The sequence below is a fragment of the Symphalangus syndactylus genome, chromosome 21, assembly GCF_028878055.3.
Source record: "Symphalangus syndactylus isolate Jambi chromosome 21, NHGRI_mSymSyn1-v2.1_pri, whole genome shotgun sequence".
Classification (NCBI taxonomy): domain Eukaryota; kingdom Metazoa; phylum Chordata; class Mammalia; order Primates; family Hylobatidae; genus Symphalangus; species Symphalangus syndactylus.
The window spans coordinates 67,150,158-67,177,877 of NC_072443.2; the positions used below are offsets into that span (position 1 = coordinate 67,150,158).

The 27,720-nt window shown below is 34.0% G+C and overlaps 1 protein-coding gene across 10 annotated transcripts in view; it reads right to left on the minus strand.

Annotated features, from left to right (window-relative positions):
* Positions 1–27,720, minus strand: part of CNTN6 (contactin 6) — a 512,408-nt gene that overhangs the window by 89,690 nt on the left and 394,998 nt on the right. For 8 of the 10 annotated variants that reach the window (XR_010118662.1, XR_010118660.1, XR_010118661.1 and 5 more), the window contains exons 8-11: positions 10,006–10,190; positions 5,919–6,055; positions 4,285–4,414; positions 2,349–2,499 (exon numbers count right to left, since the gene is read on the minus strand). Coding sequence is in view for 7 of the 10 variants with exons in the window: in XM_063630727.1 (XP_063486797.1) it covers positions 2,349–2,499; positions 4,285–4,414; positions 5,919–6,055; positions 10,006–10,190 (603 nt within the window). In the remaining 3 variants the exon portion in view is untranslated. The remainder of the gene's footprint in view (positions 1–2,348; positions 2,500–4,284; positions 4,415–5,918; positions 6,056–10,005; positions 10,191–27,720) is intronic. The other 2 variants (XM_063630730.1, XM_063630731.1) reach the window with 1 other exon arrangement.

Genomic DNA, 27,720 nt, shown 5'->3' on the forward strand with positions numbered 1-27,720 from the left:
TAAAGTATAACAATAAAAATTAAAATTAAAAAAAAAAAAGAAAATTACTGCTCAGTGTAATCTCTACCAGGTGGAGATGTAGTGACTGTAATTACTACATTCTGCTAGAGCTCAGTTATTTTCAACTTTTAAGAATGCACAGTCAGGCGATAATTTGTTTGTTTGTATGTATGTTTTCTTTTGTTAAGACCTGCAGTGAAACCCTAAAGCAATGAAAAGATAGAATGAAAGAATAATGTATAAATAGAACTCACAGGGTTCATTCCCTTAATCACAGAGAGACAATGCTGAACTGATATGACTATTAGTAACTGTGATGAGGCTAAAATGATCCAAAATTTATTCTACATGGGACAAAATAAAATAAAACAAAAACCTGAAAAGTTGTTTTAAAAAGCAGTTTTCCTCGTGGTTTTTTTTTTCTTATCTTAGTTGTTTTTTTTTTTTTTTTTTTTTTTCTCATTATCTTAGCTTTACTCAAATTCTCCTCTTCCTTTTCTTTCTCATTCCCACATACTTCGTGTTTGGACCTTTAAAGGTTGTGGAAGGTAAATGCCATCATTCTGCTCTTTGGGTGAGTTACTTCATTAAATGAGGCACAGTTAATTTGTCCAGACCCTCAGTACAAGGAGCTGTGTTTGATACTGCAGGATCTCTTATGTTTTTCTCTTCCACAACAGTGTATTCAAACCTTGATTAGATTTTAGGAATGAATGAGGAAACATTTAAAAAGAATTCACATCTAAATTTATTGGGAGCAAATCTCCCAGGCAATGCACACAGAAGAAGAGACCCAACCTGAGTCTGGACAACAGGTTTCCTTTCATCTTTTCTTTCACCTTAGTTCTGAAGTACCTGTTCTTATGTCTTGAGGGATTTCCCCAAGAACAGCCTTTCTGTAAAGCCGGCAATGACTTACATATTCACCCTTTTTGATTCATTCATTTATTCCACAGATATTTATTAAGTTTTGGTTCTGTGCCAAGGCACAGGACATACAAAGATGAATGTGACATAATTCCTGTCCTGGGAAAAGCTTTAGTCCAGGGATGTAAAGAAATGCAGAGAATAAGGAAAGAAAGAATGCCCTAGAATGGGGCTCTCTGATGTACATCTCGTTGTGTAAACGGAAAGGATCTTCAAGGCAGCAGTTATAACCACAAAGGGACTCTACACAAACCACAAGAGACCCCTGCTTTTGTTTGTTTGTTTTACCCTATCTTTTTTTCCTCGGGCACAAATGATTCTTGGGATGAGAAGTGATAAAATGATGTCCCTGCATTCAGGCTATGGCCACTTTTTTCTGGCATGGGAGATTCAATACCAGAATGCAGATTTCCAGCTTTCTCTGAAACACTGGAAGTTCTACAAACCTACTTCTCATTTCCCGCAAGAAAACCAGTTGACAGAATTTGGAGTTGTGACTATCCCTTTTAGGTATGGAACTCACTTTCTAGTCCATTACAGTCATTTCTTCCAAGACTAACAATTGTCATTTTTTAACATACTTCAGTTGTCCTTTCTTTCACCTGGCCTTTCACCTGCCCGTCCTGGTATGCATACAAGTCATGGAACATATGATGCCGAAGAAGAGCTCATTGAACTAAAGGGACTATTTTCATATCTTTAGCACAATGGCTCATTCACATTAGGATTTAATTGCATATCTGATTATATAGTAACACATGTGAGTCATTAAAAGGGAGCAGCATCTGTGGTCTAGTCACCTCATGTATACAAGGCTCTACAGTACAATAGAATAAAAGATATTACAAGTAGAGAAAAACACCTGTTTTTTTGTTTTGTTTTTTTTCTGTCAAACTCTCCTAGAAAACATGCCAGTGCTGACCTAGGGTTTCTCAACTGCATCCATTATGGAAGGAAACCTCTCTTCCTTCTCTATAGGAACCTCTCTACATTTCTTCATGTGGTGAATTCATTTTGTCATGGGGTGAACACCTGTGTGACTATTTAAAAACCACAACACCAGGTGTGTGCCAATGAGTGTCTCTCTCCTTTGTGAAATGTTCTTCGTGCTGATTTCTCAGCAGGCTGGTTCAGGAAAGAGCCTTCAAACTAAATGTAGAAAAAGGTCTTAAAAGATTTGTAAAAATCTATCTATTACAAGTGCATGCACTGAAAATATGGCAGTTAACTTATACAAACAGGTATTCATTTTATAAGATCCTTTTGTTTTTTACTATTTAACTATGATAAGAAGAATGCTGGCATCTCTAGGTATGCCAATGAAAGTTTATCATAAAAGGGGAAATTTTGAAAGGCCTACTAAAATATAAAAATTTGGAAGATGTTATATTACAAACACTTAAAAATAAAGACTTGTTTACCTTTTGCTTTGTCTAAGGGTCTCCGTTCCTCTTTTCCAAGAGATAGCTGCCCTGGGAAAAGCATTTGGTTTGCATTCGATAACAATATCCCCACCAACTTGAACAAAAGACTTTTTTCTAACTGGACTTTTGGAGAAATCTGGAGCTGAGGCTAAAAACAAAATTAAAAACAAAATTGTTTAATTACTCAGTTAACATGTAGTGTGACTCCAGGGGTGACTTGCTATGCTAGACAGAATCTAATATTTATAGCTGTAACCTCTTTTCAAGTTACTTTGCTCAAGGTGTTCTCGGACCAAATACTCACTTAACATTTTAGAGTTTATGTTTTGTTTGTAAAATGAAGATGACAATAGATATTACCCTAGGAAGTTAGTGTGGAGATTAAATGACATAACAGTTGCAGGGGACTATAGTATAGTGCCTGGCACAAAGTGTAGGCTTAATAAATGCAACTTGTTTTTGTTTTGTTGGTGGTCATTGCAATAATAAAAGCAAGTGGTAGGGAGGAGGCAGGTTGGACAAAGTCACTTTTCTGATAGCATTTACAACAAAGAGGATGAAGATGGTTTCATAAGAGGCTGAAGAAGGAATTTTAATTCTGACCAGGAACGTCTATTCCAGCCAAAACAATGATCATATATGTCGTATACATATATATGATAAATCAGAAACACAAGCACATACACACACATATATATGTATACACATACATGTGTACCTATATATATACGTATACACATACATGTATACCCATATATATACATATATACACATAAATATATATATGTGTATTTATGATTTATTATATATGTATATAAGTAATGGAACATATGATGTTGAAGAAACACACACGTATACATATATACATATATACACATATATACATATATATGTGATTTATATATGTATATCAATCTGATTTATTTCAGTGGTATTTTATTGTGATTAGCAACTGAAATAAATCAGAAATATCTTATTGCTATTAGCAATAAAATACCATTGAAATAAATCAGAAATACTGTATCACTATGTCGGTTTTTTCCCCACTAAATATATGTTGAACAAATGCCAGTTCATAAGGACTAGAAATTATTAGGCTATCAGCGTGCATCTAAATCTTTCCAACTTCGTGAATGTTGGAATCCATGTGTCCAATCTCCATTTCTAATCTAAAGCTTAAGTGAACTGAAGTTCTTTCGGATATGCCATGCTCTCTTGCTTCTGGGGTTTTCAGATGTTGCTTCTCTACCCTTCACTTTACTGATGCATGTTTTTTTTTTTTCTAATATTAGATTAAAGGGAATGTCCTCAATTTAGGTTATGTTCAACTTGTCATGTGCAATGATAGCAACTCCTCAATTCTTAGCCATAAGAATTGCCATATTTTAAACCCGACACTTTTTTCTCCTTGAAATTATAGGCTGAGTGAAGATAAAGATCACTTCATTTTGATATGGCTCAGTACATAATAAATGTTCAATCAAACAGTGGCGACAGAAAAGAATAACATTGTCAAGTTGAGGTGCCATACCTGGCAGTCAATGCCCCTCTTGTTAAAAGATAAAATAAATTACTGTTTGTTTTAGTCACTGTGAATTGTGATTTTTTTATTACTTTTTAATTTGCAGCTGAAAATATTCCTAATAGATATTATTTGAGTTATACTCAAAAATTCATGCTAGAATCAGATTTGGAAGAGCTTCCTCTGGTTTGGATGCACCCAGTGGTGGGTTTTTTTCTCAAGCCCCAGTGCATTGCCCAAGCAGAATAATAATTACCACCATGAATTTTGTAAAAAGCTAATTTAGACATTTCCCATTATTTGATGGGACAGCAATTTCTAATTTACAAAAAAAACTGGGTTGGGATTATGTATAATCACAGCTTGTTAAAATGTCATTTTGAATTTGTTGGTTGTAAATAAATGACTTACCTAAAACTCTCAATTCAGCATTTGCATAAATTATCTGATATTTGTTTTCTGCAGCACATTGGTAGACACCAGAATCTGACACATTCAGCATCGTTATGATGAGTGTCCCATTTTCTATTTGAATTCTCTCCTAATAAAGGAAAAGGCATATAAAGATGCTAGTATGTTAATATAGCATTCTCTTAACCAGAATATGTTATTAAACAACATTTGTGTATATCTATGAGATCTGATAATTTGGTGTATTAATACACTACTAGATCCTGAGCAGCATTTTTAAGTTTAAAAAACGAAAATATGTTTAGGATAATTTTAGTGGTTACTAGTGTGTTTTATGTTATCTCATTTCTTTGACAATTGACATATTTTGTGTAAAATGTATGTTAACTTTCTGTTACTTGGTATATATAATAATTTGGAATACTCCACCATCCTAATTTTTCCAGAAAACATGGTTAACAATAATGTTAGATATGTATATCATGACTAGAACATTGCCTTGGCTTTCCATTTCCCAAAAGTTTCAAAAACATTTGAAATGTGATGATGCGATAATTTTCTAATTGAGTCCTGAGTTGGAGTAGCTAAATCCTTCCTTTCTACAAACTGCTGTAAAGTGTGCCTAAACAGCCAAAATCTGTTACAGAACCCCATTTGGGGTATAGAAATACAATTTTGAGTGCACATAATGACATAATTAATAGTACAAATGCAACTGAAGACTAAATATTTCAAGGTATGTATTACCATCCTCTAAGGAAAAGGAAAATAGGCTGGAGGAAACAGAATGCTATATGCAAAAGGCATGCAGGAAGAAAATTTCACTGATGCTGAAACAAAGAACAGCATTATATTCAGCTTCCAAACAACAGATGTTCTTTGTGTCTCTGGCTATGCCTACATGTGCAAAGTAAAATGGAAAATTAACACAATGATCTGGATAATTTAATAGGTAAAAAACAGCTCTTTCATTTTCTAGGTTTTGTAGAAGAAAGTATGCTTTGAATTGAGAAATGTGGATAACTGCCTTAGTTATTTACTTTCCTAGGGGTTTAAAGACAGTCGTTAGTGTTCATAAAAGCAAAATACTGGGTAGTGACTAAGAGATTGGGTCCTGATATCAGACCAAAATGAAAGTTCAAAATGCTAATTCTAACATTTACTAGCTGCCGTGTGACCTTAAACAAGTAGTCTAACCTCTTTGAAACTCGTTTTCTTCATTTACGTAAAAGAATAATAATTGTATCTCTCTCATAATGTTTTCATGAGGATGCAATAAGGTAATGCACAGAAAAATATTTAACACAGGGCTTGGCTCATATGAGAGTTTAATAAGTGTTGTCTGTGTCGATGATGAAGGTGATGATGATGATGATATTTAAATGTGAATCTATTACTGACTAACTGTGATTTTGTGGAAGTTATTTTTCTTGTCTACACTTATTTTTCTCTTTTGAAAGATGGGTTACTTTGCAAGTTTATTTAAAGATTAAATAAATCAGTGGATGCATCCTTTCCTGGAACATACTAAAGACTCCATTAACATTAGCTGTTTCTGTTAGTTACCAGTACTGTTAGTAACAAAATTTACCTAGTAGAGTAGGTAAACTTTTAATATCGACATAGTTGCTTACCTCTGGGTTGAGTCGTTCACCATTTTTTAACCATGTGTACCAAGGGTTTGGCTTTCCACTAGCTTTACATTCCCAGAGCAAGTTGTCATAGATAGAGAGGTATGTATTTTGGATTTTCTGTTCCCATTCTGGAGGAGCTGTTTCAAAAAGGCAAGTGCAACTGTTTGGTAAGGCAATTATCCAAGACATCATGCTACATTACAAGGGCTGTAGAGATGAGAAGGACAAGGCTAACTGGGTCCAGTTGGATCGCACACACATGATTTGAGGGAGGGGAAATGCAGGAGCTTCAATGTGGGTTGACAGAAATCCTGTTGGAAATATCATTGGGCATTTGGCTCAAGTTAAATGTTTGTCATCTGTCATTTTGCTGCACCTGTATAACAACTTGGGAGCTGTGGGAAAAGGGCAAAATGTAGAACAGGGCCAAGGAATAAATCCGTGCTAAATATTAGAACATAGGTCAAGTTAGAAAATGTATATCAAATCTGAACCTGTGTAATAAATCTGAAAGTTCACTGACTATATTTGCTCTAAACTAGAAGTAATAAATCTGTATCTATTTCAGACACAATTGCAGCTCAATACCTTGAAGCATAAATCAAACATGAGCCTCCTTGCATTTTGGTAGAAAGATAATCCAGTATTCTTTTTTCCTAGATAAAACTCTTGACAAGGAATGGTGAATGTTTGGAGTTTTATACAGGTTCAGTATCTTACTTTAATTCTGGGTGTGAGTTTTCCAAATTTTCTTTAATTTGAGAAAGTTCTTCTTAGTACTGAGACAACAAGAAACTGGCATAATTGATGTGAAAGTAAGATTGTATTATTTTTACCATTATTTATGGAAACAGGCGGGTTGGAAATTAAATGTTTTCACATGAATATCTCTTTCACAAACTGACTGGAAACTGCCTGGAGGTGCCAATTAATCCCTCTCCTTTATTTAGTTCTGTCCTTGGATATATAGAAGTATATGACGCTTCCCTTGGACTCTCAGGCTGTGGCAAGCCAGATGTTTTATATTTGTAATTGCACTCAATTCCCTCTACAACCTTTCAGTGGATTATCGTAGAGATGTTAGGTAACCTGTTCAAGATGACATGGTAGAAAACAGGGAAGCCAAAATTTGAACCCTAAAAGCAGAACCTAAGTAAAGGGCTTGAGTTCCGCATGTTCATTTGAGAATGTTAGCCCAAGGGAAAAGTATCAGGAAAAAAAGGTAGTCACTGGGAAGCAAAAAAAAGTCAATGCAAGGCTGAGTTATTGAGTTGACCACCAACATGATCCATTTTTCTCCATCTTATGTCAACTTCTAAGCAGTCTTTATGAGCTGTCGACCCAGGGAAAGGAAGGAGGATGATTTAGTTCCCATCCATGGTCATCTAAGGGTAGTGCAGGTGTAAACTACTGGCACATCCAAACTGTGCATGCTTAAATGCTGAGTAGGCTCGCAAAGGAGCCAAAGAAAACCCAAAACAGAAAACAAGATGTACTTAGTAGTTTGGCACCTGAGACAACACTCTTTCAGGTTACATTTATGAAACACAGTGCTGAACTCGTCACTGTAGCAAAGGCAGAAGTAAGAAGTAGGAGCAAGGGATTCAAAATTGTATACAATATAAAACCCAAGTCTGTCTGAACTGCAAAACCTGCCTTCACCAAGACAGAAGACCCTTCAATGAGACTACAAATGAGTAAAAGAAATCATGATGTCTCTGGGTGGTGGGAACTAAGCCTAGGATTACCTCTTGCAGAAATCAGTAAAACTTCCAGTTATAGAATATGCGTCCTGCAGCCTTGAGGGACAAATCAAGGCAAAACTTAGAAGAACTAGATATATTGATGAAATTGAATCATGTTTCTGGGTATTATTAACAAAATTATATAATTCATAGGTATTTGTTTAGAAATCGTCCTAATATATGTTTGACCTGGGAAAATAAATGCATGCCCATATATAATTTCACATAACTTACAAAGGTTTCAGATATATCTGATTTTATGCTTAATGCAATAATTGTGGCTCTAGAACACATTTATTTATTTAACATGAACATTCTTTGGATGATTAAAATTCTGGAGAGCAAAGTTTTAAATTTTAAACTAGGTAGGAAACTCATGGGAGAAGATGCTTAGGATTTTGGGTCTACCATACAGGTTTGAGTTTTAGATTTTTTTCTGCCATATTGACTGGTTATGAAAAGCCACTTAACTCCTCTGAACATGTTCTATTTTCTATGATGAATAATACTTTAGAAATTTCTTTTAGAGATTATAAAATTACAGTATAGATGGATATATAATATTACTTGGTTCTGAATTATAACTTAAACACAGCAATATAACTGAGACTGAGAGATTCTTTTCTTGAATTTCTCAGTTATTATTCAACTCTGAGGTAACTGAGTCAGTAATCCTCTTTTGTTTTGAAAGCACTTCAGAAAGTGAATTAATATGTGACTAAGAAACATAATGATTATGTTATTGACTAAGTATCCATTATTCCCCCACAAGGACCATTTCAGGCTCATTAAATGGCTAATTTGTTTGTGGTGAGATATAGTACAATGAACTTAGACCACCATGTTGAAATGCTATGGCAGAATCCAGTTTCAGAAGACACTTCAAGGTTCTGATCTTGAATCTGACAATCACTATCTGTCAGATCCTGCACAAGTAACTTAGGACATTTTTGCCTATAGTATCACTGAACATTGTTTCTACCTCTTAAGATTAATCTTAAGATTTCTACTTCTTAAGATTAAGAATTCTATAAGTTAATGTTTGTAAAATTGCTATGTAAGCTAACATTTGCTATATCAGTATAGAGAAAAGTACTTTATTATTGATTTCCAGTTTACAGATACCTTTGTGTTCTGGTTCATCCCTTGATTATATCTTTGTCTATTATATATAAAATGGAAAATATTTCTTTAAAACTAGCCAAAGCATTCAATATCTTCATTCTACTGAAACTCCCATTTGTATCCTATTTTATTTACAAAGGATACTAAATTCCAAAGACTTTCCTTTAGAGTGTAGGTACTATTGAAAAAAATATTTTTCTTGGCTAGCTTTGCTAAAACTGTAGGAGAATAATGAGTAGGAAATTATATTCTATATATAAAATAGTAGTTTTCATTGCAGGTTAAAGCTGGAAATTCTAAAGAAAATGGAAAATAATATTACAGACACACAATATGTTCTCCCCACGGGCACTCAATAACATTCCTATGGGATAATTATAGTATCCTAGATATTTTTAGTTATTACACACACACACACACGCACACGTATTTTCTCTAATTACTTTATCATTGATTATAAACATGTCACATAGGAAAGTATTTTGGCCATATATCAATACTTTTTAAAAATTATCTAATACAGATATATTAAGTTTATCAAAGAAGTTACGGATATTTTAATAGTATACGGCATTTTAAGAATTCTGAGATGTATTGTTTACTTAATGTTAAGTTAGAGAAATTTCAATCCCGGATGAAAGAAGACACAAAGACAGCTTTTAGATAATATATGCATTCATCATCTCTCTTAAGTTTATGAGAGATTTTTGTAACTGAGACAAACATAATTTTAAGTAATGTAATTGCCTTATTTTGAGATTACCTACTTATGAGTAGACAAAATATGAAAAGTAGAAACAAATATTATAAACCACCATGCAGTATTATGTTTTTCCTATCAATTTTTTCTTCATTTATTAATTCTACTTAGAATTAGAATCAAGATTGCTATAATCTGCTGCAGAATGTTTTATGGGAAATATATGGAGTTCATGCTTCCTTTTATTATAAACTTTTATGGCTTTAACATGACACTGCTGATATTTTCAAGGCAATTATAATAAACAATAGCATTCATAGACCATGCTAAAATTAAAACCGTATTTTAAAGGTGGTCATTCCCATCTGCTAATCATTGTATTAAGCATCTAAACCTGGAAATATGTCTTCCTTATTTCTCCCATGACACTTTTTCACAACATGCTAATGACTTCCACAATTTATTATGAGGGGCATTACCAAATATTTTATATACATTTGAAATTCAATTAGCTCACCATAAAAAATGAGTTGACCCTTTGCAAGGTTTCTTCCTCGAAGGTTGCTTGCAATGCACTCATAAGAGCCTTCATCTTCTTGTTGAAAGTTCGGGATTTCAAGGATAGCTTGGGATTTGCTGTACTTTACTTTCCCTGGCAACGGGCTCCCGTCCAACCTTCTCCAACTAATATCAGGGACTGGACTAAACAGTTATACCTCATTAGAATAGAAGATGGTTTAATCTTTATGACAGCAAAATAAAAGAAGAGCATCCTTACAAATAACTCTGAAGAAAAATATTCTATCAATCTGTTGTATTATGACTAGTTTCCAGATCATGCAATCATTCGCCATTCACTCAATCAGTCATTTATTTAACACTTTATTAAGTGCCTGCCATATGCAAGTCACTGTGCTATGTTCAGGGAAAATACTGGTGAATAAAATAGACATGTCCTCTGCCCTTATGTTGCTTACAGACTAGTGGAAAAACATACCAGAAACAAATAATAAAAACAAGTACACTTGCAAACTGCAATAACCGAAACAAAAGAAATAGGGTGCAGAGATAGTAACAAGATTACATCAATTTATTATAGTGGTCGAGGAAATTCTTTGTGAGAACATGACATTTAAGACTAGGCAGGCTTTATATATATATTTAAGTTTCTAAGGCAAAAATGTAAAGTATTCCAGAGCTAATCTGGTACTAATAGGTAACTGAAGACATGTGATGGGTGAGGTAAATTGTCCAGGGAAAACAGCACCATAAAACAGACCCATATGAATTGGTAAATAGGCTCTATGATCCTCAAAAAAAGTACTCATTTATATACTATTTATTTAAAAAAAAAAAACAAAGATGGATTTACATCGCACCCTGTCTCCTGTTATAAATAATTTGTAAATAAAGTTACTGTATTAATATTAATTTCATCTACTTTCTCATATCTATTATTTTTAGTCTAATATGGGTATCTTTCAAAGGAGGAAAAACACGTTATAATAAATGAAACTAAGTGTTTAACAATAAGGGATGAATTTAGAAATTAATGGTTTAGAAGGCATAATATAAGAATGGGCAGGCTGCCCCGGGTGCGGTGGCTCACGCCTGTAATCCCAGCACTTTGGGAGGCCGAGGCGGGTGGATCATGAGGTCAGGAGATTGAGACCATTCTGCCTAACATGTTGAAACCCTGTCTCTATGAAAAATGCAAAAAATGAGCTGGGCATGGTGGTGCGCTCCTGTAGTCCCAGCTACTCGGGAGGCTGAGGCAGGAGAATCACTTGAACCCAGGAAGCAGAGGTTGCAGTGAGCCGAGATCGCACCACTGCACTCCAGCCTAGGTGACAGAGTGAGACTCCATCTCAAAAAAAAAAAAAAAAAAAAAAGAATGGGCAGGCTGCAAGCAAAGTTCCAGAAGGAAAATATTCATTACTAAACTAATGATTTGTAAAATGAATCCCCAGTCTGTTCACATTAATATCTCTCCTTTCCTCTTGTCAAGTCATTCTTCATTCCCTTATAGATTTTTAGATAATTTAAATAATTCTATTCTCATTATATTTCAAATTAATAATAATAATGGCAGTAAGTCATTTTGCAAAGTCAATTGGTAAACCTTGAAGAAGAGGCAGAATTTCTTCAAGTCGGCAGAAGGAATGTGGGAGGCTCATCCAATTACATGCAAAGTGCTTGGCAAATAAAGATTTGGAGAGTTTGAGCAGTAAACAACTGCAGAAAGTTGGGATGTCTCAGTAGAAGCTTCAAGCAAGAAAACTTATGAAGCCTTAGACATTTTTATTGGAAAAAATTATTATCCTCCTGTGTACATCAAGGATAAAATAGAAGGATAAAAATCATATGCACTCAAACATATTTGTCAGAAAATGTGCCCTAAATCAATGTTTGATTCATCTATTATTCTCAGAATTAATATACAATTACAGTGAAAACTTGAATTTTGAATTGTCTTAAGTACAAAATAAACTAATTATCATACACTAAGTTTTTGTCCTTTTAAAAAGCCTTGCCACTTGCCACAAATTTGACATTTCAGTAAATTGGTATATTCTTGGCAACAATTAACCTCAGATAACTGATGTTCTTTTTCATTCATTTTATGGCATACTAACCAATAAGAATGAAATTCTAGAAAGAACTTTATTCACATATTCACAATGTCTAGTGAATTTTATAGGATATGAGGTATTATTCAATTAAAAATGCATATGTTGTATGTATTGCATGTGAAGTTTTTATCTATGGGTAGTTTTGATATAAATGTCTTTTATTTTATTTTTATGCTGTTTATTTCTAGTTTACATTATTTTCCTGCAATAAGCACGCATTACCAGTGTAATAAAAATTTTCTGAGAAAATTGTTTTACAAAGAAAAAATAGAGCTCTAATATTTGTCTGAATTCATGATCCTTTATCTTTTTATGACAGCAAATCTGAGATTTATAACAAATACATGCAAAGTATCCAACTGAAAAAGCTTTTAATCTGAAACATTCAGACAAAATATAAGTAAAAATTGTGTATTTTTCCCGCTGCTCTTAGTTATTTATATTGATTGTGAAGACAGAAGTCATTTTTTAACATAACTAAATACCTAAGTAACTGAACATTTTGACAATTATGATAATTGTAATAATATTACAACAAATAGCTACCTTATATGCATATATTATGCAGACTCACAGTACCTGTACAATACAGAGTACCAAGTACTGTGTATCTGTACAATACATACATATAATTTCACTTACTTTTCTAAAGCTAAAGAGGCGGAGCTGGGATTCATTTTCAGGTTTTCTTGAAGTAGAAGCTACGAGTATAATTCAAAGGAATACTGACTTCACAGCTATTGTATTAGGTTGGTGCAAAAGTAATCGCGGTTTTTGCCATTAAAAGTTATGGCAAAATTAGGATTACTTTTGCACAAACCTAATTAGATCATTCCTTTGCAGCCTAGGTATTTGTTACTTTACAAAAGTGGATCTCCATTTTAAGTGGCCCAATTGTGTGGGTATAAAGAGAATTCCACCTTTTCCAAAGAAAAATAACTCAGTGACAACATTAAAGTCTTACTGGACAAGCATTTTTTCCCTTTGATACAAGAAATGGAGTATCCTATTTAGATATACTTTTCTTAGAGGAGTAATGTAGCAGCAAATGTCAGTGCTGGACTCATATCCCTTCTAATTCCTCTTCCGCCCCAGAATCCTATGTACTTTGCACCCTTAAGAGCCAGTACATGTTATCTCTTTTTGGACACTGTCCTCAAGCTGTTATAGCTAATTTATCTTCACAAAGAGAGAACTGAAAGTACCTAGGAATTTACATGCCCCCAGGAGCAGCCATTAACCAATAAATGACTGGTTTCTAGGGTATAACTTCTCCAGCTCCAGTGCCCCTAGTTGTGAGACAACTCTAGGTGTGACCTGTATTCTCTCCAGAGCTATAGGATTGAGTCAAATTTACCTTCTGTGGAACTTTGCTTGACAGTATACTGAGCTTGGCTACTGTCTCTTCCCTGCCCCACTTACCTCTTTTCCTTTGGGTTCTTTCTAAAAACTCGTCTAATAAATCACTTTCAAAAAATTATACTTTCAGGGTCTGCCTCTTAAAAATTCAATTAATTAGAATTCCCAGTAGGCTCTAATCATGTGCTACTTTAGTTACAATACCAACTGTAGGAAACCTTAAATATTTCTTATTATAGTATTTTTATATAGGCATTAGACACACATCAAAATGGAAGTCTAGAGAATTGAACATGAATGGCCTATAAGACAAAAAAAAATTAGTAGTAGAACCATTGTGAAAAACCATGAACTGTGGAACATATGTTGAGAACTTACTGCTCTGCAGAGCTACAATCACACCAGAATGATAGCAAAAGGCAAGAAACGCAAGAGACATGAGGCTTAAAAGAGACAAGAAAATCTCACTAAGAAAGAAACTCCTCTAGAATTTTCTTTCTTTCCTTTCTTTTCTTTCTTTCTCTTTCTTTCTTTCTCTCTCTCTCCTTTCTTTCCTTCTTTCTTTCTTTTTTTCTTCTTTCTCAATTGTGTTTGGAGTTGTAAGTCTGATAAACCATTCAATTAAGGAGAAGGTTATAAGATTCAGGGTACAGTACTGGGCTTTAAAAGTTATATTGTTCCATTTTGAAGAAGGTTACAAGAATTAATGTCATGTATTCTAAATCTGCAGAGGACATGTGTTTTTTTTTTTTTTTTTAACCTGCATTTCTATTTTCCTTAGAAAACCCAATCCTCCCCATCTCATTTCAGTTGGGCTGACCACACCTCTGGCATTAGGTGAGAGCACATAATTCAGGTCTTGCCATGAGAGGCTCGTAGGGCATAGCCACCTTGACTAGACAAACATGGAGATGAAGACAAACCAACCAGAGACAATTAGACTCAGTTCCGGGACTGCTTGCAGAATGGCTCTTGAAGAGGAGATCTCTTTCCACTGAGGTTTTTTGAGACAGTGAGGTATAAACTCCAAGATTCTAGTCAACAGTTTTCCACCAAATAGAGAAAGCATCTCTGAAACCCGAAGCTAACACAGAGGAAAGAAACTTGGAATTCTTCACACACGTAACTCAAGGCATGCTTGATGCCCACCCCCCGAAAAACAAACAAGCATAAACCTTTTTGAACATTTCAGTTAGCCAATATATTATTTTTTTCTTAAGCCCATTTTGAGTCATTTTCCTGCTATATTCATCCAGAACGGACCTGACAAATGGATTCTGAATGCCTCAGTTCAAATGCTAGCTAGGTTAGTTTCTATCTGTGTGATTGAATTACATGATATGGTGGATACCTCCTGACTATTATAGTGTGTGCTCTAGATATTTTAGAATCCTCACAGCAAAAATATAAATTATCAAAAAATAATGATAAAAACCTTTTTAATAAGAAAAGTCTAATCAAGTGCATTTTGTGGCAATAGTTTGTGTTAACAAACAAAATTTTTAATGGGAGAAAAGTCAAGCAGGTTTATACAATTTCACGGTTCCTAATTAAATGTTGAGATTTTTTTTCAGCTCAGTTATATAACTGCTAAATCTGAATGCCATGTTCTTCTTGCTTATCGTTGGTAATGTAAGGTACAGAGGCATAAAGAATAAATGCAAAACATAGGTTATTTAAAAATATGTATGCATTTTAATGAGCAATTCCCATTTCATCCCAGAATTTTTTATGAAGACAGTAAGTACACTGCTTCAGATATGACACCATTTCTCTTTCCTGAAGCCATCCTAAATGGACAGTGGGTGGGAAAAACTGGAATCAATGAAAAACAAAATTATTTTAGTAGTGAGCTATAATGTTTTAATGTAAGCGTATTTTTCCCAGAGATACCATTCTGTGTTAATAATAATAATAATTACAATAAGGTTTACTAGTATAATACTATGTATGTAGTAAAGAGAGAAATGTGGCTCTCATCCTTAGCTAAATTTTGTTGCACATTTATAAGCAAGAACCTTCTTTACATAGTTTGGATGTGTCCCTGCCCAAATCTCATGTAAAAATGTAATCCCCAGTGTTGAAGGTGGGGTCTGATGGGAGGTGGTTGGATTATGGGGGTGGATCATTCATTAATGGTTTAGCACCATCCCCTTGGTGCGTTCTCATGATAGTGAGTGAGTTATTGTGAGATATGGTTGTTTAAAAGTGTGTAGCACCTTCCCTCTCTCTCTCTTCCTTCTGCTCCAGCCATGTAGGACATGCCTGCTTCCTCTTCACTTTCTACCATGATTGTAAGTTTCCTGAGGCCTCCCCAGAAGCAGAAGCTGTTATGCTTCCTGTACAGCCTGCAGAACTGTAAGCCAACTAAACCTCTTTTCTTTATAAATTGCCCAGTCCCTGGTATTTCTTTATAGCAGTGCAAGAATAGATTAATACACCTCTCATTTATAGCATGGTAATTAGTAATAGTACATAATTCATAGGCTTATTTTGAGGATTAAGATAATTCATGTCACATGCTTACCATACTGCCTAGCACATATTAAACAATATGTTTGAGTGTTCAATTAATAAAAATATTTTAAGATTATTATAATGTGATTACTATCATTTCAAAACCAAGAATCCTAATTCACATGTGTTTGTCTTTTACTATCCGTTAAGGGATCCATATGACTACGCATTTGATACAAACTGATTTATGAATCATTTATACACTGAAATCAGATCTCCACACTATGAATGAAATGGCTACACAAGCATGAGTGTGTGTAAATTTCCTGCATCTCACCATTTAATGTCCTAGCTGCTATGGAGATACAACCTTGATCATAGTAGTCATGTTCATTTCATTATGACAAGGGCAGGAATCTTTCAGGTGAGACATGGATGAGTGGGTGTGGAGGACCTTTTTCTTTAACGTGGTTAATCATCTAGTACCATTTCAGTAGGGAAGAAAGCAATTAGACAGTGCTCTCCAAACAGAAGAAAATTGGTATAGGAAAATTAGATATTTTAAAATAATATTAATAACCATTAACTGAGTGCTTACTATGTACCAGGCATTGTGACAGATGGCTTCCATATGCCATCTGAGCTAAATACCCAGCTTGCAGCTGCTAACAATGCTAATTAACTTTTTGGAATGATACTCACGTTTAGACGGGTAATTTCAACTAAATTATTACCTGCCAGTTCTCCTCCACTTAAGAGTTCCAGAGCAGGCTAATTTATTGTGATCTACCTTCTAATTCCTTTGAGTTGCCACCCACTAAATTAAAAGCACTAGTAGACTCTTTCTCCTACTGTGGCTTCAGTATTCTTTTTTGACTCTGTGTAATTTGTCCATGTTGATACTAGCAATGCAGTATTCACTAGGAGTTCATTTTGCTTCAAGATAAATGATCTCTTTAAAATGAAAAGTTAATATATTAATCAGATAAAGAACACCATGGAGGAAGGTAGATCTTTGAAGTGGTCTTCAGAATGGAGATTATTGTTAAATCTCTTGAAATTGATGTTACAGAGTCAAAACAAATGGTGCCATTATCATTTTAACTACAGAGATCAGTCGTTTCTGGCAACATTTACCTTTAAACTCCAATTCTACACTTCTCCCCTCTCTCTTTTTACAAATATTGAGCTTGGATGCAAATCTCAATAAAGAAAACCAATATGAAGCAATTCTCTTATCCAAAGATTCCTCAGACCATATATGAGGGATTCTTGAACCTTGTATTTCAAAAGGAGCATTGCAAAAGCCTTTTCTTATTTTGTTCCTATTTTCTAAATGAAGGTTGCCTGAAGTGTGATTCTTCACAATTGTGAAATACTACTAGATGATAAAAGCAAAATTTTTCTTTCTTTTCCTCTGCAGTGGTTTCGTACTTCTTAAATACACATTGCCATAAATATGGAATTTTTACTTCATCCTGTCATGCCATTATGCTTTTACAAAGGGAGCATCCTATTAATTTTATATGAAGACAGACAGAGAATACATTTCTTAACCATCTGGCCTAGTTCATCCTGATTTCAAGTTAAAGCTCTACACACACTAGTAGGAACTGTGCTTCAATTCCATACCTTTGGCCCATAAATAGAATTTTTATTACGAGTGCTATTTGAGAAAGCTTATATTTCTCCCCTGGATTTCTTAAACCTCATTATCTATAGCTTAAATCCAAGCCATACTAAGTTTTTAACTAAAGACTGGTACAGAGAACTAGTTTCTTAAGATGCTCGTATTTGGGATTATTAACTTGAACCTCATTTCAGGAAATCCTGTCAGTGGGCCAGTTTTAATCAAAGAGAGTGAAGCAGAATACCAAAACCAGCAAAGAATGCCTTTGCTACATTTTCAGACTGTTCAGCTAGCTGCTTTCATTTCCCCAATTTGAAATATTCATACAAAGAGCTTGGAATATAAGATTGTCCTATGGGAATACAATATGGATAAATTCATGAGTTCTGTAGAAAAGCAATCTCACTGTTATGGAAAAAGAGAAAACATTTTTATTTTACTCTGGTGGTGTAAATGGAGTCATGATTCTGTCCTTGCAGTCAGTCCCTACTATGAAATGAATGTTTGTGTCCTCCCAAAATTCATAGGTTGGAAACCTAACCCCTAAGGTGATAGTATTAGGAGGTGGGACTATGACATGAAGATAGAGCCTTCATAATGGGATTAGTGTTCTTATAAAATAGATCGGAGGGAGCTTGTTTTTCTCTTCCACCATGCAAGGACACAGCTAGATGAACCAGAGATCAGCCCTCACCAGACATCTCACCAAACACCAAGTCTGCTGTTGCCTTGATCATGGACTTCCCAGCCTCCAGAACTTGTGAACAACAAATTTCTGTTGTTTACAAGCCAATTCCTGTTGTTTACAATTCTATAGTATTTTGTGATGGCAGCCCAATGGGAATAAGATGATGCCTATGTCAGCTTTCCCTTGGGGAGGACATCTTTGAAAAGCCACAAATGGTTTGTTTATAATAGGACTGGTAACAGAATGGCACCTGCAGTTGGGAAGAAAACAAGGACACAGGCAAATTTTATAGAGCTGAATACAAGTTACCTAACCTCTCTGAGTCAGTGTTCTCTTTACATTAACTAGAAATAAGAATGAGTACACAGGAAGAGAAAATGAGGAAATATCCATGAGAGTACATTCTAAAATATGATGTTTGAAGCATACATAAGGCTTAGTAAATTGCCTTAATACCAAGATTATGAACAGAGACATGAAGGGACCATTGTCCAAAGATTCTCTAAGAATTTTATTACCAATTTCTACTCCTTTTAATGTAAGTAATATGAATACTAATCTGCACATGAAACATGAATTGAAGCCCACTATTTCAAGATGTGGCAAAGCTGAATATGATACTGCACTTAGCAGTTCATTAACAGCTTGTCCATAATTTTTTATTCATAAATAATACTAAGCCTTGATAAATACCTCTGCTGCTCTTAGGAGAGAAAATGATAATTTGGTAAAGGTAGGTGGGCCTTGTGTTACCTCAAATTTATTCCGTTTGATCTTGTCTCAGTTGGAATCATAAATTTTCATATAAAGAAGTAAAGAGACACTGAAAATGGCATATTAATAGTTTATCATTTTATCATTATTTAACTGTATTGAGAACATATTATATGTTAGCTCCATGCTACTAAGTATTTTCTTTAAATCATGCTATAGCACTGTCAAACATATGATTACAATTGTTAACATTCTGTAGATAAACAAATTAGGACTAGGATAGTTTGGGTAATATGCCCAACATCATACAGTAAATTAAAAAAAAAAAAGGATTTGAACCAAAGTCTGTCTTTCCACAGACACTGAGCTCTAAATCACCATGCTTTGCTGCCCCTGCATGAATTAACCAGGTACAAAATGAGAGCAAATCTTATTAGGATGTATAACATGTGCTTAGCAATATATTCTTCACCTAATGAACTAATGTGTCTTGCAACCAGTCAATAGACGCTTTTTTTTTTTTTGTATAAGAGGAAAAAGGTGAAATCACAGAGATTATCTTTTTAAAACATATAAAGATGCCTCCAAATTTCAGTAGAAGCTTAGAGATGGGCTCCAAGGTCAGCTGGAAAATAGGAAACAAACAACTTATTATTTTTCTTGAGCTCAGTTCCAACTTAGATTTGAAATCCTTCTCTACTGTAAACTGCCAATTACTTAAAAGTAAGAACTGTGGGTCTCCTGAGAGAGGTGGTGATAGACTGGGATGGAAAGGATGAAGAGTTGCTCCCAGAAATAAATAAATATATATATATATATATATATATATATATATATATATATATATATATATATATATATTCTTCTTGGATGATTTTTAAGAAGCTTTAAATTAGTTTAATTTTAGAAACAGCACTGTAACAATCCACTCTATGCTCCTTGAAAAAAAAATTTTGAAAAACTATATGGAGAGGAATGTTTGACATTAGATTCACAGTGTGTCTTTAAGATTAAAAGAGGCCAACTTTTAGGGCAGGTCCCTGGTCTTTGACAGTGGCCCCTCTATAATCTTTCTTGAGAAATTGGCAAGATATTTAGAAATCTTAGTATTTTACAGTGCTCCATTTACCAATAATCCTAATTTTGTAAAAATATACTTAGGAAGTTTACGTGAACATAAGCAAAATACAGCCACAAGAATATTCATTACATTATTATTCATGATTACAAAAAATTGGAAACAAAATTGGCGGAAACTAAATGCCACCAACAGGAGATTGGCTATAAACATATATTGAAATATCTCATTGTCATTACACATGTGGGTGCAGAAGACTGTTTAATGACTTGCATATATGTTCATGGTATATTTTTAAGAATTAAAAAAAATTTACAAACAAATATGCAGTGTATTATACTAATTATGTTAAAAGTAGAATAAAGATGGGAAGGATATACGTATACTGAAATAAGAGTAGTTATCCTTTGGGGGAGAAATTAAGTATAAAAAGGATTTTATTGTCTTCTTTTTTCTTGCCTATATTTTCAGAATTTTCTTAAATGAGTATATCTGACTTTTTCAAACTTTGTATATATATATGCATATATAAAGACATTTTATATATACACATATGTGTATATAAAGACATTTTATATATACACGTATGTGTATATAAAGACATTTTATATATACACGTATGTGTATATAAAGAGATTTTATATATACACGTATGTGTATATAAAGACATTTTATATATACACGTATGTGTATAAAGACATTTTATATATACACGTATGTGTATATAAAGACATTTTATATACATATATGTGTATAAAGACATTTTATATACATATATGTGTATAAAGACATTTTATATACATGTGTGTATAAAGACATTTTATATACATGCGTGTATAAAGACATATACATGTGTGTATAAAGACATTTTATATACGTGTGTATAAAGACATTTTATATACATGTGTGTATAAAGACATTTCATATACACACATATGTATATATAAAGACATCTCATATACATGTGTGTATATAAAGACGTCTCATATACACACGTGTGTATATAAAATGTCTTTATACACACATGTGTGTATATGACATCTCATATACACACGTGTGTATATAAAGACGTCTCATATACACACGTGTGTATGTAAAGACGTCTCATATACACACGTGTGTATGTAAAGACGTCTCATATACACACGTGTGTATGTAAAGACGTCTCATATACACAAGTGTGTATGTAAAGACGTCTCATATAACACGTGTGTATGTAAAGACGTCTCATATAACACGTGTGTATGTAAAGACGTCTCATATACACACAGGTGTGTATGTAAAGACGTCTCATATACACACACGTGTGTATGTAAAGACGTCTCATATACACACACGTGTGTATGTAAAGACGTCTCATATACACACACGTGTGTATGTAAAGACGTCTCATATACACACACGTGTGTATGTAAAGACGTCTCATATACACACACGTGTGTATGTAAAGACGTCTCATATACACACACGTGTGTATGTAAAGACGTCTCATATACACACACGTGTGTATGTAAAGACGTCTCATATACACACACGTGTGTATGTAAAGACGCCTCATATACACACGTGTATGTAAAGACGTCTCATATACACACGTGTGTATGTAAAGACGTTTCATATATACATAAGTGTACATATAAAGACGTTTTATATATACATACACCTATGTATATATAAAAACCTAACTAAGTATTTGTTTTGCTTTAAGCAAAGGAAGTAACTCTTCCTAATCTGCTTGCTTGTTTCCTTGCCTGCACTCAGGGCTCTCATTTCAAATTCACTCCTAGAACTCTGGTTCTCCTGCTCATTTTTGTCCTGTGGGAAGTGCAATGGCACAGTCTCAGCTCACAGCAACTTCTGCCTCCCGGGTTCAAGCGATTCTCCTGCTTCAGACACCCGAGTAGCTGGGATTACAGGTGTGCACCACCACACCCAGCTAATTTTGTATTTTTAGTAGAGACAGGCTTTCTCCATATTGGTCAGGCTAGTCTCAAACTCCTGACCTCAGGCGATCTGCCCGCCTCAGCCTCCCAAAGTCCTGGGATTACAGGCATGAGCCACTGCGCCTGGCCTCTATTTTTTCTTTATGTAGGTATATTTCTTCTTTATGTACATAATCTCTTCTAGAAAATGGAAGCAAAGAGAATATTTTTTAATTCACTCAATGAGGCCAAATTACCATAATGCCAAAATAAGATAAAGATATTTCAAGAAAGGAAAACTACAGACCAGTATCTTTCATTAATACAAATGGAAAAATCTTCAACAAATATTAGCAAATTGAGTCCAGCAACAATTAAAAAGACTTATGCACCACAACAAAGTAGGACTTGTCTTGGGTATGCAAGACTGATGGTTCAATATTAGAAAATTAATTCATGAAATCCACTAATGAATAGAAGAAAAATCACGATCATATCAATTGGTGCCAAAAAAAAAGCATTTGGAAAAATGCAACACCTATCCAAAATAAAAATTCTCGATAAACTAGGAATAGAGAGGAACTTCCTCAACTTGATAAACATGTCTGCCAAAAAATGTAGCACTAGCATCCTACTTAATGGTGAGAAACTGGATGCTTTCATTTTGGATAGCGGACAAAGGCAAGCATGTTTACTCTTACCACTCACTGTCATCATTGTATTGGAAATCCTAGCTGGTGCAATACTACAAGAAAAGGCAAAAAAAATGTATATAGATTGAAAAGAAGGAAATAATACTTGTTCCCAGGCAGCAATGAAAAATCCCAAAGAATTAACAAAAAATGACTCCAGCACTAATAAGTTATTATAGCAAGGCAACAAGATACAATGTTAATATATCAAAGTCAGTTAACTTTTGTTTATACCAGTAGTTAACAAATGGAATTTGAATTACACAATTAACATACAATGTCATTTATATTAGCACTAAAACACGAAATTCTAGGGTTTATATAAAATAGTATTTCAGAATTTATATGCAGAAAACTACACAATCTCATAAAATCAATTGAAAGAGATCTAAATAAGTGGAGAAATAGTCTGTGTTCATGGATTAAAAGACTCAACACTGTCAGTATGTCAAGTCTTCCCAACTTGATCAATAGATTTAAGTCAATCCCAATCAAAACCCCAACTGCTATTTCATGGACATAGACAAAATGATTCTAAGTTTGTATGGAAAGACAAGGAAAGCAAAACAAAACAAAACAAAACAAAATAGCCAACACAATGCTGAAGAAGAAGAATAAAGTTGGAGTACTGACATTAGCTGACTTCAGGATTTACTGTAAAGCTACAGTAATTGAGGCAATGTGGTAATGGCAAAAGAATAGACAGAGCAATCGAACAAAAGAGATCCCAGTAATAGACCTATACAAATATAGTCAGCATATCTTTAACAAAGGAGCGAACGCAATACAGTGGAGAAAAATTTGTCTTTTTAACAGATACTGGAACAATTGGGAGTCCATATGTTATAAAATGAATAGTCTCAGAAGTCACATCTTTCACAAAAATTAATTCAAAATGGACCATCAAAGAAAATGCAAAACATAAAGCTATAATAGCTCTAGAAGATGACAGAGGAGAATATCTAGGTAACCTTGGATATAGTGATGAGTTTTTGTATTTAATGCCAAAAGCAAGTTTCATTGGAAAAAAATTGATAACCTGCACATAATTAAAATAAAAACCTTGTGCTTTGTTAAGGACATTGTTAAGGAAATGCAAAGACAAGTCACAGACTGGGAGAAAATATTTGCAAAATGCATATCTGATAAAAGGCTTATGTTCAAAATATGCAAAGAATTCTTAAAGCTCAACAATAAGAAAACAAACATACCACTTAAAAATGTAGAAAAGATGTAAGCAGACATCTTACTAAAGAAGATAAATAGCAAATAATCACATTAGAAGATGTTCACATCTTTTGTCATTAGAGAATTACCAATTAAAACAACAAGGAAATACCACTATACATCTGTTAGAATGGCTAAAAAACAAAACAAAACAAGCTCACACAATATCAAATGCTGGTGTAGATTAAGAGAAATCAAAATTCTAATTTATTACTGATGGTATTGCAAAATGGAACAGCACTGTGTGGAGTGGAAATTTACTGATCAGTAAGTGGAAAAGAGCAGAGTGATCCATGTGGATTAGAGTTGGAGACAACAGCAAGATCATATGTTTAACTTAACATAATACAAATAGCTGTATATAGAAATACTTATAGATATATGTACACAATAAGTAGTATATACACACATATTTCTTTCCTCTGTCATCTGAAAGCACCTAAATAAATGACACTCTAGTAGCAACTAGCACACCTAGTACCCAGAAATTGGTTTCTAATGTCATTCTTCAATAAAAAAGAACCTATCCTTGGCGACATGACTGCTTCTATGACTAGGGCATGAAAAATACAAGATGAACCTGGAACATCTTTAATGCTAGTAAATAAGAAAGTGCTAATAGGCGCACACACACACACACACAACACCCCATACATTGATGAGTGCATAACAAAGGGCACAAGATCCAACTTAAAAGGCTCCCAATGGCAAAAGCTAAAACAATTTGAGTAGCAAAATAAACAAAGTAGCACAGAATTACAACCCAAAGTCTAAAATAATTATATGTGAGTCAGTACTGACATAAGTAAATTATTAAATATTAATAAATGAGGAAGAAGTGACACATTTCACAGGTAAAAGAATTCTGTAGGTTCATTATTCTGCAGAAGGTGAAGCACAACACTCTATTCATCAAGTGTGGACTACACATAGTCACCCATTTCCAAAGAGTCAGTATGGAGTGGGAGAAAAGAGTACTTTTACAGTGGAGAACCCTGATAAAAAGTATTTCAGCCAGGCAATCAAGGCCAGCATCATCTGTCATAAATCATTTTGATAAAGTTAACCTTGATATGTAATGAAAATTGTTCCTTACCTTTATGTTCTTCCTCTCTAAAGCTTGTAACCCCAGTCTAATTATGACAAATATACACATATTCTAACAGAGGGGCAGCCTACAATAAACTGACTACCACTCCTCAAAACTGTTGAGGACATCAAACACAAGAAATGTCTGAGATTCTGCTACGGACAGGAGACTAATGAGACAAGAAAACTCGATGTAATATGGTACTCTGGATGGAATCTTGGAATAGAAGGGCATAAATACCAAATAAATTTGAATAAAATATGGACTTTATAATAATCAGACCTCAGTATTGGCTGATTAATTGTAACAAATGCATCATAATAATATAAGATGTTAGTAATAAGGGAAATTGTGTGGGGGGTTATATTGGACCTCTCTGTACTATCTGTTAAATATTTCTGTTCTAAAACTATTATTTAAAATCCGTTAGTTAAAAAATGTATTTATGAACAGAGGGGAAAAAAGGAAGAAATAATTTTCCATTTCTCAGAAATACAAGAAGCCCTTAAATAATAGCCTAAAATTAGCTCTGCTAAAGAAATGACAGTGACCCTCTCCAGTCTCTATTTAATAAAGGGCAGCGTGGGAAAAAGATAATCAGTAAAGCTCCCAAAGTGAGGATCCTTGACTCTTCCTTCACCGAAAGTCTGGAAGGAAAGAGCTGATCCCAGGAGAAATGTGTGATCGCACATTGTTACATCAATCTTATTTTCATTAGCCTGCAAACCGCCCCCCCCCCCCCCCCCCCACCACCCAGGGCCTTTATATAATCTTCTTTATCTCCCAGGGCCAGGTGTCTGTCCTTTGGAGAATCCCTCCTGACTGACTACCTAAATGAAGAAATGAAGGAATTAATGATGGAATGAGGTATTCAATAAATATTTGCTAAGTGAATGAATAATTGGTGCTCAATTTGTCAAATGAGTGAGTGAGAAAATGTCAGTAACCCTTAGAAAGATTGAACAGAATTTAAAATGATACATCTATTCTTCTGGGGAAGTCCCTTAACACAAAAATATAATACAGAAATCATTTCGCTCCTTCTTATATGTTCCCTTTTACCTCCTCAGTCAAAGAAGCTTTGACAATTCCCAGGATTAATAAAGTAGTTACTATTTAATGCCTATTATGGGTCAGGAACCTTAGTAAGTGAGCTTAATAGTATTTCCAGTCCTTACAAAAATTCTGCTGTATCTATTCATTCTCTCTCTATCATTTTTGCCTTCCTTATACACATAAGAAAACTGACCAAAGTCATCCAGCTATTGACAAGTGAAGTTAAGACTTTAATCCTGCTCTATTTGAACTTAAAGTCCACACTTTTCAGCACACCATTTGCCTTCAAATGCTAGTAAATTCATGAATAAATTATTTATTGCTAGGTTGAGTGCTTGTTTATGTGAGAGCGTGGTGGGGTTAATGTTATCTTTCAATTTCTGACTAACTGGCTTGAAGATTTTTTAGTTCTCAGATTTGTGAGCATGGTCAACAGAGGTGAGTGTTCTACAGAGTTTACTGTATTATTTTATGCCAAGCAATACCATGTCATGTTAAAAAAAAAGTTATCGAAAATATCATGTTATAGAAAAAGCCATTAGCAAGAATCTAAAGATTAGGTTTCAGTATACATTTCTGGAGTGAATGGGATAAACTATGCCTAGGAAGAGATTCTGTTCTCTATCTACTCAACTCAATGAGGGGAAACAAAAGGAAAACAATTTTTTAGACATCCAGTTTCAAAATCATTAAGACACCTGAGTGATTAAAACAATAAACCAAAAATAATTGCTAAGGAACTGAAAAATTTCAGTGTGCCTAGTCTGATTTAAAAATGTTATTTTCATCTTAAGTGACTTGAAAAATCTTTCTGCAGTATAATCTGCAATGATGTCCACATTTGTAAGATGAAAAGCAAACACTATAAGAAATAGCTCCTCTGTCACCTGAAAATTCTGGAACACCTAACAACATCATGGTGAGACTTCAGATTTGTTGCTTGACATTAATAGCCAAGCTGGGTATCTTTAGCTTCATACATTAGAAAAAAATAAATAAGTTATACATGTACATATAAATATAGTCCTCTCTGTGAAGGCTTCAGAACACACAGGAACATTCAGTGCTGCTACTAATGTTATTTAGATTCCAGAACACTGACAGAAAAGTTACTAAACTAAGATTTTTTTTAAAAAGGGAAAATATGTTTGGTTCTTTATAAAGCAGTAAAATAGAGTTATGGGGGATATCAGTTTAATTTCTTCACTCAGCAAGAGCCCATATTTTTTTGAAAGGAGACGTACATATCTATCAGTCAATCATACTACATTTGCATAACACCTATACAAGGAGCTTCTCAGGGTATTTGACAATACAATTAATTTGCAGCTTTCATAATTAAGAGTCTGCCATGTTAAACAAATGAGACAAAGCTGAGAGTTGAAAGCTGTGATCAGGTCAGCTCTGAAACTCCAACATAGAAAGTCAGTTACATATCCCCAAAGTCATAGCAATTAAAGTTAAGACAATTACTTGAAGCTTTGTCTTAATTATTCTTTACTCACACTAGCTTATAGTGGTTTAAGATTGTTAGATTATATGAGTAAACACTTCACCTATTCTTCTCTAGACCTCACTTTTTATACATCCTGTCTGCATGATGGTTTCTGTGACTGAAACTATGTTTTCTGAGTGCTACCTAATCAGGTATACCAGACTTTTAGAAATGGTGTACATTGCCATCAT